The 15,284-nt window shown below is 38.6% G+C and overlaps 1 protein-coding gene across 2 annotated transcripts in view; it reads left to right on the plus strand.

Annotated features, from left to right (window-relative positions):
- The window catches only part of CKAP5 (cytoskeleton associated protein 5), a 54,264-nt gene that overhangs the window by 15,141 nt on the left and 23,839 nt on the right, over positions 1–15,284 (plus strand). For both annotated transcript variants that reach the window (XM_055717326.1, XM_055717328.1), the window contains 16 exons: positions 990–1,122; positions 1,413–1,516; positions 1,888–2,001; positions 2,246–2,350; positions 5,503–5,592; positions 5,692–5,856; positions 6,677–6,805; positions 7,701–7,883; positions 9,021–9,134; positions 10,328–10,438; positions 11,715–11,807; positions 12,341–12,526; positions 12,989–13,083; positions 14,449–14,506; positions 14,590–14,715; positions 15,044–15,180. In XM_055717326.1, coding sequence (XP_055573301.1) covers positions 990–1,122; positions 1,413–1,516; positions 1,888–2,001; positions 2,246–2,350; positions 5,503–5,592; positions 5,692–5,856; positions 6,677–6,805; positions 7,701–7,883; positions 9,021–9,134; positions 10,328–10,438; positions 11,715–11,807; positions 12,341–12,526; positions 12,989–13,083; positions 14,449–14,506; positions 14,590–14,715; positions 15,044–15,180 — 1,943 coding nt within the window. The remainder of the gene's footprint in view (positions 1–989; positions 1,123–1,412; positions 1,517–1,887; positions 2,002–2,245; positions 2,351–5,502; positions 5,593–5,691; positions 5,857–6,676; positions 6,806–7,700; positions 7,884–9,020; positions 9,135–10,327; positions 10,439–11,714; positions 11,808–12,340; positions 12,527–12,988; positions 13,084–14,448; positions 14,507–14,589; positions 14,716–15,043; positions 15,181–15,284) is intronic.

A 15,284-nucleotide genomic window follows, 5' to 3' on the forward strand; every position in this document is an offset into this window, starting at 1 on the left:
GGAGAAAACGCTTCCATGCTCACCTTCCCTGATTCCTGTTGTGTTTGGTGTTCTTAAAGTCAAAGCTGGATTTTTTCAGTAACAGCAATGCTATTTTTTTAGCTTCCTATAACTTTACCTAAAACGTTAGTTCCTCTTTGTTTATTGTAAAGAAATTGTGACTTACGTTTTGTTGCTCTGAATATTTGAAGTTGTGGGGGGAAAGCATCATACTGAAGCTGAGGGAGGGGATTTAAGAAGTAGAATAGTATTTCTTGGAGACCTAACTCAAGGGCTTACCCTTATAAAAGACACCTGTATTCAAAGTCTTCAAGTCAACCATTTTCCTTCTCAGTTTTCTCCTGAAATTTTTTCTTTACACAGCCCTTCAGACTGGTTTTGGTGGTACGCGGGACGTGACTGTTCCATTCCAAGAAGTGGCATTACAGTAGGATAGAAAATTATGCTGCTGTTGGAGATGGAACATTCCAGTATTTTAAAACTTTATAAATTATTTTGCAACCTTCCCTACTACCCACTTCAGTTGATTGTGTTCAGGTGGAAAGCAGTAGCTTGCTGGAAAAAGGCATGCTTTTAAAAAAAAAAATAATAATCCCATCAAATGTCGCTCAAAATGTTCGTTACATTGTAGTTTGCGTGTAATAATAGCAGGACTGTAACGATGATCTTCCTTCATGCTCAGCCATTTTTAAATTAAAGTTTTTACAGAGGGGACACATTCTTGCCATTTTACAGTTTGTTCTTACATAAATCTTTTGCATTAATATCTTTGTTGATGTTACTCTGTTCTGTGAATATACTTGCTCAAAAGCTTCTGAACAGTGAATGTGAATGGAAAGTCAATTCTTTGGTGGGAGAAAAAAGAACTTGAAAGGTAGTGCTGTCTGGGCTTAGAGATGGCAAAACTCCATTGCCTTCCACGAAGCGTTGTTTGTCTTGAGGTACATACAAAATGTCTCTGATATTATGATTCTCTTCCCTTTTGGCAGCTGAAAGAACTGGAAGAAGAGTGGGTCAAAGTGTCATCAGCTGCTCCTAAGCAAACCAGGTTTCTGCGTTCCCAACAGGAGTTGAAAGCAAAATTTGAGCAGCAGCAGGCAGCTGGAGGAGATGCAGATGGGGGTAAACTACTTAATCTCTGAACTCCATTGGGAAGCATATCACTGGTATATTATTAGTGAAGAAATGCATTAAATTATAAAGTTACTTTCACTCAAACTGTTGCAAAACGTGGGGTGCAGTACGCAACAAGCAAATGCAGCTGGGGCAAAAACTTTATATGAAAGATCTGTCCTTTGTAATGGCAAAATCACAATTGCCAATAGTACTTTTTAAACAAAGAGCCTTAGGTGGTGCTGTAGTCAAAATTTCATTTGTCACTCTGCTCATATATTTCTCTCTTCTGGTTCCAGGAGGTGATGATGAGGAAGAGGCGGTACCACAAGTAGATGCATATGAGTTGCTTGAAGCTGTAGAAATTCTTTCCAAGCTTCCCAAAGACTTCTATGAGAAAATAGTAAGTATAAAGTTAAATACTACCAGTTAATTGTATGACATGTGGAGCTATTAAGTCTTTAGACTTCCTGGCATTCTGCTATATGTGCTTTATTGTGACATGGGTAATAACAGACTAGTGTAAGTAAAGTATAGACTATTACAAATAAGTATCACTTTGATTTACCAAAAAGCAAGCTGTAATTCTAAGGAGCTGAAATGTCCTAGGGAAGTACTGTATTTCATACTTCATTGCAATTATTGATGTTGAAGTGTAGGGAGACTTTGGCTTTCCCAGGATAGAATTAAGTTTTAAAATCTATGGTTTGTGGCAAGTATGCTTCTCTAGAATTGTTTACATTTATAAATGAATGTAAATTATTTGCTCTGCAGGAAGCAAAAAAGTGGCAAGAAAGGAAAGAAGCTCTAGAGGCTGTTGAAGTACTAGTGAAAAATCCCAAACTGGAATCAGGAGACTATGCAGACTTGGTGAAAGTTCTCAAAAAGGTAATAAATAAAACCCAGAGTGCGCATGTAGTTTAGTATTTTTTGTAATGTGTTTGTATTATACTTGAAAGTTACAGTTGGGGTAGTACGCATTAGTAGAAACTTATTAGCTGTAACAGTGGTGGAAATAACCCTATCTGTGGCCCACTGACTATTCTAAGAAATTCTTCCAAGTCTCTGAAACTTGAATTTGTCAGCCTTTAACATAGCTTTTCTGGTCTTTTGTTTTGGCTTTTCTATTCAGGTTATTGGAAAGGATACAAATGTTATGTTAGTTGCTTTGGCTGCAAAATGCCTTGCTGGACTAGCTTCTGGCCTCCGAAAGAAATTTGGACAGTATGCAGGGCATGTAAGTAAGAGTATGTACTTTTTTCTGTTTTTATCGATGCTGGAGACTTTTTTTTTTCTTCTTCTGTCAAACCTTCGTATCTCTCAAAGGTATTATTTGTACCTTGGTATTCATTATTATGAATGCTTACCTGCTGTTTAGTGGAGCAAGCAGTGAAACATCTGCCAAGATCAGTTGCAGCTTAGGGTCAAAAGGAACTTTTTTTATTCACATTCAGCAACGTGAAGTTCACTGTTACAGTAAGCCTTCTGTACTAAGACAACTCTGAATTACTCTGTCATGAAATTAACTTTATTTACATTACCTCATCCTGGAGATAGACCAACAGAAATGCATTTGTAGGCTACAGTGGAAAAAATAGCTTCTGAATGTGAATTCTACTTAGCAGCTCCATGATGTATGTTTTAGGTTGGTATGGTGGTTTTTTTAATATTGGGGGAGGATTGTAGGTGGGTTTTTTGCTGACTGGGTTTTGTGGTTCTTTTTGTCTGCTTTAAATAGCCAAACTACTGAGATTTTTGGTACCTGTTCTGGAGATTTGGTTTAATGCTCTTCTCTGTTCTCCTTTGCTACTCTACACTTACCAACAGTTAATATCAGGAAATATGGGGAAGCTTAACCAGTCTCTGGAAAAAAAGGGAGGTTTTAATCAGTTGTAGTTATCTCAGTTGTTTCTCAAGCTTCTGTTGGTATGTTCTTTAAGCTGCTCAATTAAATTTTTCTTGTGATAAGTAAGAATGATGGGGGTAGAGCTTAGAGACAGAGGGAACTGATGCGTCAGGCTGCTGATAGGGTTACATTTAGTGATGAATTGGGGAGTTACTGAATCTCACTGCTTCAGAAACATTCAAATCTCCTGAACTCTGAACAACAGTTTGGAAAACTCTTTTGTTCTGAAAGCTGTCTGTAGTTATAAGAAGCATTCTTACATGTCTTCATGCACGATTTGTGTGTTAAAGGGTAACCCTCATACATACAGAGTTGGTATTGAAAAAGCCAAGTTTCTGAAATAAGAGTATAGCTCTATGGTTGCTAAGCAGATGGTGTTGAGAAGATGAATTTTTCAGTACTGTAATGGCAGCTATGAATTGCATAATCGCAGCACTCGTTTTACCAGTTCACTTGACTTCGTTGGATTTATTTACTAGTGAGGAAGATACAGACTTCTCCTGAGAGCAGGCATTGGAAGTGTTATGAAACAGAGCTGTTGCTAGAATTGTAGGATTATTATAAACTCTATTAGTTAAATATAGGACTTTAATTTTACAGTCTGCAGTCTATCTTAATACAAGAGTGATGAAATAAAGTACAGAACCATACTATTCGCTGTAATGGAGTGCATGTGGCCCAGCTTCACCTCTGTTGACTGCCTTTGGAGCCTGGGACTGACTCTTCTTCCTTGTTTTTCTCACATAGGATACCTCTTTTAACTTCACGTTAAAAAATACTTGTTCTAGCTGCCAGCATTTTCTAAAACAGAGACTTAATGATTTTGGATGTCTCCTTTCTATGACTTTTTTCTCTGTAGGGTTTAGGAGTCCAGCACCTGCAGCAGCATGTATGAGGGTCTATATAAAAGGACTGTTGTGGTTTAACCCTGGCTGGCAACCAAGCACCACGCAGCCGCTTGCTCGCTCCCCTGTCACCCAGGGGGGTGGGGAGGAGAATCAGAAAGGAATATAAAACTCGAGGGTTGAGATAAGAACAATTTAATAATCTAAACAGAGTTAAAAGATAAGAACAACAGTAATAATGATAAGAATAATTGGGATGGAACAATGGGGGGGGGAAAAAACCCCTAAGTGATGCACAGTACGACTGCTCGCCACCTGCTGACTGATGCCCAGCCAGTCCCCAAGCAACGATCCCACCCAGCCAACCCTCCAAGTTTCTATACCAAGCACACCATCCCATGGTATGGAATACCTCTTTGGCTGCTTCAGGTCACCCGTCCTGGCTGTGTCCCCTCCCAGTCTCTCGTGCCCCTCCAGCCCTCTGGCTGGTAAGGCCCAAGAAACCGGAGTCCTTGACTTAGTATAAACATCACCCAGCAACAACTAAAAAACATAAGTGTGGTTATTAACATTGTTCTCACATCACAGCCGAAACACAGCACTGTACTAGCTACTAAGAAGAAAATCAACTCATCCCAGCTGAAACCAGGACAGTGGTGCTCTTCTAATCAAAGAGGGGTTTTTGTTGCTAAATTCTTTGTGAATAGGGAGTTTGCAAGTTGCTGCTTGGCAAAGGATACTACCTGCGCCTAGGTCACTGTGTATTGCAAGGGGTTGAGATCTCTTAGTCAGCTTCTGAGTAGAAAGATCTATTTTGTATTATGCAAGAGCTTATAACTTCTGTAAGGCATCAGACTGCTTCCAAACTGTGAACTGCCTTATGTTTATGACCATCTTGAAAATAGCCTGCTTTCCACAGTTAAAAGCTCTGCATGTTTCTGGCTCACTGACAGAAGTTTTTACTGTTACAGAGACCGTACTTAAATGGAGCTGCTGGTATTACTGGCACATGATAAGGTGTACTAAATTTTTTTCTGCAGTGACTGCCTGAGCAGCTAGACTAGGTATGAATTGCTGTGGAATTCCAGTATAGCATAGTACAGTGTCAGGTGTGCTTTTTCAGAGTGATAGATATGAAAATACTGCTCTAGGAAGACTCCCGGTTGCTTTAGAACCATGGTCTTGTCAGCTGTGGGTCAAATGAGAGCTCTTAATGAGCCACGCTGAGTGCTGTCAGGAAGCTGGGGACAAGGGGACAGGTTATGTACTACCTTAGATTCTTGCAGTACAAGAGCACAGCACTCAGTACTGAGAAATTGTTTAATTTCTGTTCTGTTGCTCTGCGTTCCAGGCCAGTAGAGCCAGAGTATTCATCTGTAATTATGTGGGCTTGTATATCTGCCTTTTGTTTAGCTTTACTATGAAATTTAACAAATATAGGTATTTGAACATAGATTGACTAGCATTAATTTAATATTGGAGATTGGCTAGAATAAACTAGTTCATACTGCAGTTGTGTATCCCTGGAGGGGGGGGCAGCAGTGATGTTTGCATTATTTGCTTCTCTTTAGAACACCAGGGAGCAGACTACCAGGCTGCTGGATTTACTTTCTTCTTTTTTTTTCCCCATTTCCATAGGTTGTTCCCACAATCCTGGAGAAATTTAAAGAGAAGAAGCCTCAGGTAGTGCAGGCCCTGCAGGAGGCCATTGATGCAATCTTTCTTACAGTAAGTAAGAGTGACACTTTTCCCATTGTCTGAGCATTGGACTCATTTTGGTTCACTCTTCTCTTTACTGAAACTAACAACTTCTGTGTTCAATACTAGACCACGTTGCAGAACATAAGTGAAGATGTGTTGGCAGTGATGGACAACAAAAACCCAACAATTAAGCAGCAAACGTCCCTCTTCATTGCAAGAAGCTTCCGTCACTGCACACCTTCTACTCTGCCAAAAAGCCTGTTAAAACCTTTCTGTGCTGCACTTCTCAAGGTAAAGCGGGAGTTGGTACTTCCCTGGCATTGACTTGAGCCCTGTATTTGTGAAGCATTGGCTTGTTCTGGGAGAAAGACCCTCTGGTAGTGCAAGGACTAAAGAGGTTTTTTGTGCTACGACGTCTAACTTGAGGATGCCTTTCAGTCATGGGAACAGTCTAGTCTCTGATATTGATACTCAGTATCAAACAGAACTCTGATAGGAACTCTGATTAGTTTAGCTTCTCTGATACTGAAAACTCAGTTTATAGCAACGTGGTTTGCAACTGTTAAACTTACGGGCACTGCATCGCTTGGTTCTTGCAGACATCTCTAGCGGGCTTTTTTGGAATGCCACCCATCATCTGCCATGAATAAAATACCATCTCATATCAATTATTGCAGTTACACTGGAGCATTTTTCAGTGTAAACAATAATGACATATACTTTTTTCACATTGAAAAATAACCTTTTCCTTGTTATGGGAAATACACCCAACTTCAAAAATGGGTATTTGAATGGGTTTGCAGAACTTCAAACTCCTTGTAGACTTCCATGGTGTTGCAGTGTCTATTAAAGCATAAATGTTTATCTTCTTCTTGTGGTGTGAAAGATCCAAAGATGGGAAACTGGCTGTTCTGAGAAACAGTAGACTGGATCGGTACATAGAAAAACAAGTGAACACCAACCTTTTCCTTCCTGCAGTAGGATGTTGAGGATTATTCTGTAGTAGATGCAGATTTTGAAAAAGGGGAGGGGATATATACAGAAAATGGATTTAAGAATATGTGTAGCTATGAGCTGTAAGTCATATGATACAGGTTGTCTTTCTCTGCAGCATATCAACGATTCTGCTCCTGAAGTAAGAGATGCTGGTTTTGAAGCATTAGGCACTGCCCTGAAAGTGGCTGGAGAGAAAGCTGTGAATCCCTTTTTAGCAGATGTAGACAAATTAAAGCTTGATCGGGTGAGTTTGTCATCATAAATGTTGTAAACAATGCTTCATTTATCCATTTAAAATGCATCATGGGCTAGAGAAGATTAAAGATGATGCCGTAGCTTAAGACTGTCAGCACAGATTTTTAAAAATTTATTTTTTACTGAAAAGTTACTGATGTTGCAGGGAATCTTGAGTATCTATTTCTTGCTAGACTATCAAGAATCTTTTCTTTGACTTCCACTACCTAAAATGTATTAACTTTACAGCTTTTCATTCTTATGTAAGTATCTGTTTGGCTTCAAGGCTTTATTATCTGTGAGATGGGTTGTGAGGTTTGGTGGTTTTGAGTTTCTTGGTAGTATGTTTTTGGGGTTTTTTTGGCTGTTCATGGGATTTTGTTTGCTATTGAACACTTTCTCTGTTTATATGAAACATTTTAGGGGTTTATGTCCCAACCATATGGTCTAAATCTGTATTACTAGACAGGATTTAGTATTAAAATTTACTTAACAAAAAAGTTTTCTTGCTTTTACATAAGCTGATGTGTTTGTCAACTGATGATTTTATAATTTAAGGTACTAAGAATTAGTCTTCAGAGCATCTGTAAATGTTAGTGAGCCTATTAATGCATTTTATGCGTATAAACACACTTCATTTTGAACTAGGAATATTATTCTAACAATACAGTGATGGCTAATGCCACTGATAAGTTAACCTTACTCTAATGTAAGGAACATGGGATAACAAAATGTTTGAAGTAAACAACTTAAACTTTCCACATTTTTTCCAGAAAGGTCAAATTTGAGCCACTACTGTTGAAGTGATGCTGTACATCCAATTGTAGCTAAATAGCCTTTTTTTCCCCTTCCCCCTCCTTTTTTTTTTTTTTTTTTTTCTCTTCTCTTTCTTAACTCTTTGTCAGATTAAAGAGTGTGCTGAGAAGGTAGAACTGGTTTATGGTAAAAAGACAGGAGTTGCTGCTGAGAAAAAAGAAAGCAAGCCTGTTACTGGAAAGGCGCCTGGTCTTTCAGGGACTGGTGGAGACAAAGAAACAAAAGATGCAGCAAGCAAACCAGGACCGCTGAAAAAAGCACCTGCTGTGAAGGTAAGATAGATTGCCAAGCGATTTGTCTGACAATCACAGTATTTACTTATTTAATATCAAAGGTGGTCTGTTGAATGCCTCTTTCCGATGAGGAGCCACAGTCCTTCTGTAGGAGTAGGTGAGCCCAACAACAAAAAGAACCAAAGACTTTCTCAGAATGTACTTGATGATGTCTCAGGTTTTTTAATCATACGGACTGTCTTGTCACTTATGTATTAATACTGGGGTTTGATATTGCAATAGTGATAGACCACTAGAGGCATCAGAGGAACCTCAGATGTTGTAACATTAATGTGCTCTGTGGTGATGTAGTAGAACATTTGGCTGAAGTCAGCATCTCTTCTTACAACTAGCAATAACTGCTCTCTTCAGCGTTTTTTTAAAATTGTTACTGTAAATAATTTGAATCATTAGCCTGTGTTACTTTAAAATGATTATTTTGGTTTTAAAAATTGATGTAAGTAGCACTATAGGTGGTCTTTGTAATACAGGCTGTCCAGGGAGGTGGTGGCATTACCATCCCTGGAGGCATTTAAAAAAAACATACACCTGGGGTGTTTGGGTATGTGCTTGTAGTTTGCAAAAAAATAATATTACACGGTTTAGGGGTGGGCTTGGCAGTGCCGGAGTAACGGCTGGACTTGATGATCTCTAAGGTCTTTTCCAATGTCAAGGATTCCATGATTCTCCAAGTGGGAAACCTGGAGAAACCTGGAAGTGAATAGTAGAATGGATCATATTTTCTAAATTCTGTTGATACTAGTGACCTCGAAAAGAGACACCAGTTGCAAGTTTAGTATCTTAATTAATATCCATAGGAGAATATGTAGATTAAATCGTTATTTCCCAGACCTTCACAAATAGATAGATTCTTTCCCGTTTTGTCTTTCATTGTCTCATGTCCATGTTACTGTACATGTTTTATAAAACCTCATAGTCTGAAAGCAACATATGAACTAAATAAGCTGTAGCAGAAAACTGTTTCTTTGCCTTCAGCTGTTAGGGTACTAGAGAGAGACTTTTTTTTTTTTTTTTTTACTTTAGAATGTGCAAGTGTAGAAAACCAATGGTTCTTTTGGTTATCTGGTTAGCTAGAGACCTGTTTGATCTTGGTGAACTTGTCCTTTTCTTTTCTAGTCAGGGGTCCCACCCAAGAAAGGTAAACCAGCTGCAGCTGCAGGTATGGGAGGCACTGGGGCTAAAGGCAAGAAAGGTCCTGAGACCAAAGAAATATTTGAATCGGAGCTCTCGGTGAGTATTCTCTTCTCTGAAATATGAAATCCTCTCTATAAGTAGCTTTAGTTAATCAGTTCTTCAGCTACTACAGGTTTTTTCACTGAAGATGGGGGTTTTTTGTTAGGAGAAGGGAAAGTAATGCATTTCAATAAATGGAATTCATAACTGGTAAAATACATGTTCGATATATTCTATTCTTCAGGCTGTTGGTACGAGGCCATGTATAACAGTAAACAATAAATCGTGCTAATATGACAGGGTATATCATGTTGTCCCTGAGCTAGGAACAGGTGAAAAAGGTGATGATAGGACTACTTTGTATGTAATATAGGATGCATAATTTGCTGAAGATGTCTGGTATTAAAAGCTTGAGAATACAGTATTCTGGAGTTTACATTGAAATCTGAGGTGGAATACAGTAGTAATTGAAGGAACTAGAACTAGCGCGAGCTTGTTCTCTGCCATTCATGTTAAGTTACACTTCATGAAAATGATTGAATTCTGTGTGTCAGTTGAGAATTCTATCTTATCTTTTTGGTAGGGAACCAGGTAAGCTAAGCTGTTTGTAGGTCAAAGTAACAAAAAGCTGTTAAAGCTTTGCTTGATGTATCTGCAAGCTTTTTTTGGACTGTCCATTATCTTTAGAGTGTTGCTTAGAATGAACACTTTCCATGTAGTTTATATTGCCAGTTATACGTTGGAAAATGAGTATACACTTCTGAAGGTGATACAGACACCAGTGAAACTAAGGAAATTTTTATCATTTTTCATACACTAAACTTCTGAATTTTGCTAAGATGGATGCAGAAGACGAGTCTTCTCCCACCCACCCTTATCAAGCACTGATTCGTTGTTGTGAATGTTTATTCAGACTTCATCTACAATTTGCAACATCATTTTCTGTTACCCCTGCTTGATTCTATAAGTAGATAGTGGCTACTTGGGATTATTTTTGACTGTCTGCACTATTTCTCATACTTTTGAGAGATTATTTTTCTGTTGCAGTACGATTTAGTAGCTTCTTAAATTTGTAAGGCCCCTAAACTATAACCCATACCAAATCTTTCAACCTACGACAGAAAACTTCTCGTGTTTTCTAAGTGCACCACAGTCTAGGGGTCATTCCAGTATATTCCCTGTCCTTAAGGCTGCTGCCCCCCTCTGCAGGGATGCAGTGCAGTGTTAACCTTGTTCTGATCCATCTGCAGATAGAAGTATGTGAAGAGAAAGCTGCTGCTGTCCTTCCAGCTTCTTGTATCCAGCAGTTGGACAGTGGTAACTGGAAAGAGAGGCTTGCCTGCATGGAGGAGTTCCAGAAGGTAAGTTTGCAGCTGTTGATAAGAAGAGAGGCAGGTAGGGGAAGAGAAAGGAAGCAGTAATTTCTTCAGCTTTTTAGGCCTGTTAACTTTTTTAAAAAAAAGACATACCAGTAGCAGTGGTAGGTCAGCAATTCAGATGGATTAAACAATACTTGGAAAAGGTGACTTCTATGGTTTAAATTGATTCTTATTCCATAACAATAGTGGACTAAGTCTTTTAGTTTAATGCAGATAGTTACGCTTTTGTCAAAAATTTTAGTATGTGGATTGAGGATGCATAGAGGTATTATTAAAACAATAAGTAATTCTGAAGCTTAGGCTGAATGATAACTAGGCTTAAACAAAAAGCTTTGCAATGACTCTGCAAAACTGGTTGCAAGTTAGTCCCTGCTGATTGCATGTTAGGCAGCAATTGATTATAATACTAAAACTTCAGTTGGCAAATAGTTGATGTTTGACAATACCAGCAGTCCTCACAGCTGGTGGCCAATGCTTCATGTAGTCACAAGCAAATAAAACGTTGTGTGTCATTTGGATGTGAAGCCTGGCTTTCTTCCCATGGTATCCATCATAAGACCTTCACGAGTTCATATTCAAAAAAGCATCAGCTGTAGGTGTGCAAATAGTTCATGCTGCTACAGCATTACAGTTGCAACTGAGTTTTAATATTTTAGTGGAAAAGGTGACTGACATAAATGGTGAGTGGCTGCGCTGAAGTGCTGCTGTAGAAGCCAGCTTTACTCAAGTGTAAAGATGTTACATTTTCAGTGGAATGGATAAGCCTAACTACAAGTGAATTTAGATTACATTCAGGCTTAATCTCTTTGTAGCCAGCATTCTAGTGGGAAAGGTGCACGGTATACTTAATCTTGAAAAAAGGAAGAAAAAAAAAAAAGGAGAAAAAAAAAAAAGCTTGGGGTTTTTTGTTTGGTTGTTGGGGGTTTTTTTTTTGCTTGGTGTTTGGTTTTTTAAGCTAAATGTTAAATTCCCAGGGCTGGGGTTGCAGACAGTCATTGTAAAGATAACTGTTAAAGAACATACAGTGTTGCAATGTGAATGCTGTAGTATAAATGTTGTATCTCGGTACCTGTAAAATTGGCTCCTCATAAAAGTGGGTCCTGTAGTATGGCTTTTTCAGGTAAATTCTTATGCTGAGAATTTCTACCATTTAGTTCAGTATTAAGAAAATATTTACAGGACAGTTGTGACAATTTCTGTTTGTTTTGGGTTTTGTATCACTTGTGACCCACTGGTGACCTTATTGTTTATCCTTTAGGCTGTTGAGCTTATGGAGAGAAGTGAAATGCCTTGCCAAGCTCTAGTAAGAATGCTGGCCAAGAAGCCTGGTTGGAAAGAAACAAATTTTCAGGTAATACATTATCCTTCAGTAACAAACAGTCTGGTTTTGCTATTTAATGTAAGCTGCATTTCCACCTGAAAGGCTGGCATGTCTGTCACTGATGACAGTCCTGGCGCCATGGCCACGCTTGTATCTGTAGTCAATGAGAATATAAACTCTGAAATGAGATTTTATTTCTGCTAACAAGTGAGACGTAGAGACAGCATTTGAAGATGTCTAGAAGTGTATGTATGTGTATATATGTGTGTGGATATGTGTATGTATAAGTTCTAGAAGTAGATAATGACTGACCAGTATTATTGATGTAAAAATGTGTATTTGTGTCTATACAGACAATACGATTATATATAAAGCATGTGTAGATGTGTATTTGTGTACAGAAATATTGTATATATACACAAATACATATTTTAGGTATCCATTTGTGTTTACCCACAAATACATGCTTTTTAATACATACATCTATAAATATATAGAATAAAATATTTAATCTAAAATCCAGGAAGACATGAATAACTTCCTTGCTGTTACGGATGTTCCAGGTGATGCAGATGAAACTGCATATAGTTGCATTGATTGCACAGAAAGGAAACTTCTCCAAAACTTCAGCACAGGTTGTGCTAGATGGTCTTGTAGACAAGGTTGGTGATGTGAAATGTGGGAGTAATGCAAAAGAAGCCATGACAGCAATAGCAGAGGCATGCCAGTTACCATGGACTGCTGAGCAGGTGAGTGAGCAGCAAAGGTATTCTTCTAGTAAATTAAATTGGAAGTATTATGTGGGGTGTTCTTTTAGTCTGAGGAGTAAGTCCTAAATCTTTGATTTTTCTGTTGCCTGAAAGTTCATTGTTTGCTCTCAGACATCTCCAAAGGCAGAACTTAAACAGAAGTTCCCCCCAAAAGGGAAATAACAAGTAGTAAATTAGTATTTTGCTGATATACTGCCAAAGCAGGTATATGTCCATAATAATGGTATCTGTGGCTGCCTTTAAGTACTACAGGAGCTTCTGGTTTGCTTCAGTTGCAATTGTGTTCTGCTACAGTGGTACAACAAACTTTCCTTGTACACCCCAGCTGTTTGTTTATTTGCAATGCCCTGTGTTTTTTGCAAGTGTCTTCACTTCTTTATTACAGTCCTTTGTCACCTGGTTTCCCAGTAATAACTTACACTTACCTTTCTTCTATTCCAGGTTGTGGCTATGGCTTTCTCTCAAAAGAATCCTAAAAACCAGTCAGAAACTTTGAACTGGCTTTCAAATGCAATTAAAGAGTTTGGCTTTTCTGGGTATGTCTTTTAAGTAAATTGCTGAGAGAAACTTGCGTGAATGTTTCTAATCTAGGACTAATTGTCAAATTGGTCTGAAGAGGATGACAGCAAGTTCATCTGAACTAATGTTCATTGAACTCTGGAGCTACCTCTGTGAGGTGCTCTTCTAGCTCTGCATGTGTAAATGAAAGTATCTGGCATTACTAATAAGATGCTACTACACTACTAGATGCTTTATTCATTGCTTGGCCTTCTCTGAAGAGCATTTTTCTTAAAATTTATGTCTGTTGCTTTCCTTCTACTTGGGTACACCTGCACCCAGGGGATCACTGTATTTTGTGGTTTAAAAAACCAAACCCTGAAGCCTACAAAAGAGCACATACCAGCATGCTTATTGCTCTCCTTCAGAAAGAATTTGAGGCTGATAACAGGATGAAGTTTTAGCTGGCGTAATAGTCATTACAGCGTCTTGTGCTGTGAGGGTAAGAAATGGATTCTCCATCAGAACCAGGTGTAGCATTCCTTAATTTTCAAACGCCAGTCTCTTAACTGAATGTGGACAAGCATAGTAATGCAGTTTACTCTTGAGAACAAAATTTCTAAGCAGTGAAGACTTCAAATATTAATTTATTTGGTTACTTGGGCAGTTACTATGCCTGTCCAAGTTGGTTTGCAGCTATTGAGTGGATAGTAACATCAATTAAGTCTGGAAAATGAGCTCTCCTCTTCAGTAAATTCCCTAAAAAGTGTGTGTTTTCCATCAGGGTGATCTGTGTGTAGATTGGATACTGGAACAGCAGCATTTGAGGCTGTACAAAGGAAGCTTCTGTGATTATCTGTTTTCTATTGAATTCAGTGGTAGTATAGAAGATTCAGTGATCTAAACCTGCCTTTCTTTCTCTTGGAAATTTCTTTGTGACATTTGTGTCTCTTTCTGGAAGATACTGAGACAGACTTAACAAAAAAACCCAACCAAACCCTCACCTTTATTATGTAGCCATGCTTCAGGTACTTCAAATTATTCTAGACTCATCCCTCAGGGTCCTAGCAATTGTGTGGGTGATGTAGTTTAAGAAACTTTCTGGGGGAAATAATAGCAGTCTTTGATATTAATTACTTTGTTTACTGTATTGCTTTTCATAGCAGGCTATTCCCCAAACCGATCTCTTACAGCAGTTATTTAAATAGCTACTACCTTCTATAGTATTTCGTAAGTGCAGATATCTTCTTGTAAAGTAGTTGTATGAATCTGTTCTCAGCGCGTTTTTTTTCTGTAGTGTATTATGATGATTTTGTTTCTTGTTGGTGCTTCCTGTGTTGTATTTTACTTACAGGGGATATCTTTCTCTTCCCCCTCCCCCCTCCCCCCCCCCCCCCCCCCAGACTGAATGTCAAAGCTTTCATCAGTAACGTGAAGACCGCTCTTGCTGCAACTAACCCGGTGAGTAAATTGATAATTCTAATCCTGAATTATTATCAGTCCTTAAATTTGAAGACTGAATGCTTCTATCCTCTTTCTGGCAGGCTGTAAGAACTTCTGCCATTACGTTGCTGGGAGTCATGTATCTTTATGTGGGACCTCCTTTGCGAATGTTTTTTGAGGATGAGAAGCCAGCCCTTCTCTCCCAGATAGATGCGGAATTTGAAAAGGTATGAGGTGTAGCTGTCTTACTACTAAGTATCATTAAACTACTTGGAAACTTCAGTACCTGGAATCTGTACTAACGCTGTGGTCTAGCCTGTGTTTTTCTAAATGGATCAGATTTTTTTTTTTAGACGGCTCACTGAAGCAGCTGCAAACTCGTTATGTTTAGCGATGTCAATAGTCACTTTTCTGATGACAAACTTCAAAAGTTTCTGGTTTTGTCGGAATAGCATAATGTTTTAGAAGTGCATTTATACCATGCAAGTGTTTTTATTTTTACTGTCAAATGAAAAACTGTAAAATAGCTGTTTCTGATTTTTGTGTTTCTTGCAGATGCAAGGGCAGACAGCACCAGCCCCGACTCGTGGCATTTCCAGGCATAGTGCAGGGGGTGGGGATGATGGTGAGGAAGAGGAACAGGAGGATGTTGGAAACGATGTTGTGGATCTCTTGCCAAGAACAGATATTAGGTACGTTTGAATTCTACAACCTGAAGACATAATTTCACTGCAATTCAAAACTTTGTGTTTATAAGTGCTTTCTAAGCAGGGATCTGTGGTGTTAAGGCACTGAA

The sequence above is a fragment of the Falco cherrug genome, chromosome 7, assembly GCF_023634085.1.
Source record: "Falco cherrug isolate bFalChe1 chromosome 7, bFalChe1.pri, whole genome shotgun sequence".
Classification (NCBI taxonomy): domain Eukaryota; kingdom Metazoa; phylum Chordata; class Aves; order Falconiformes; family Falconidae; genus Falco; species Falco cherrug.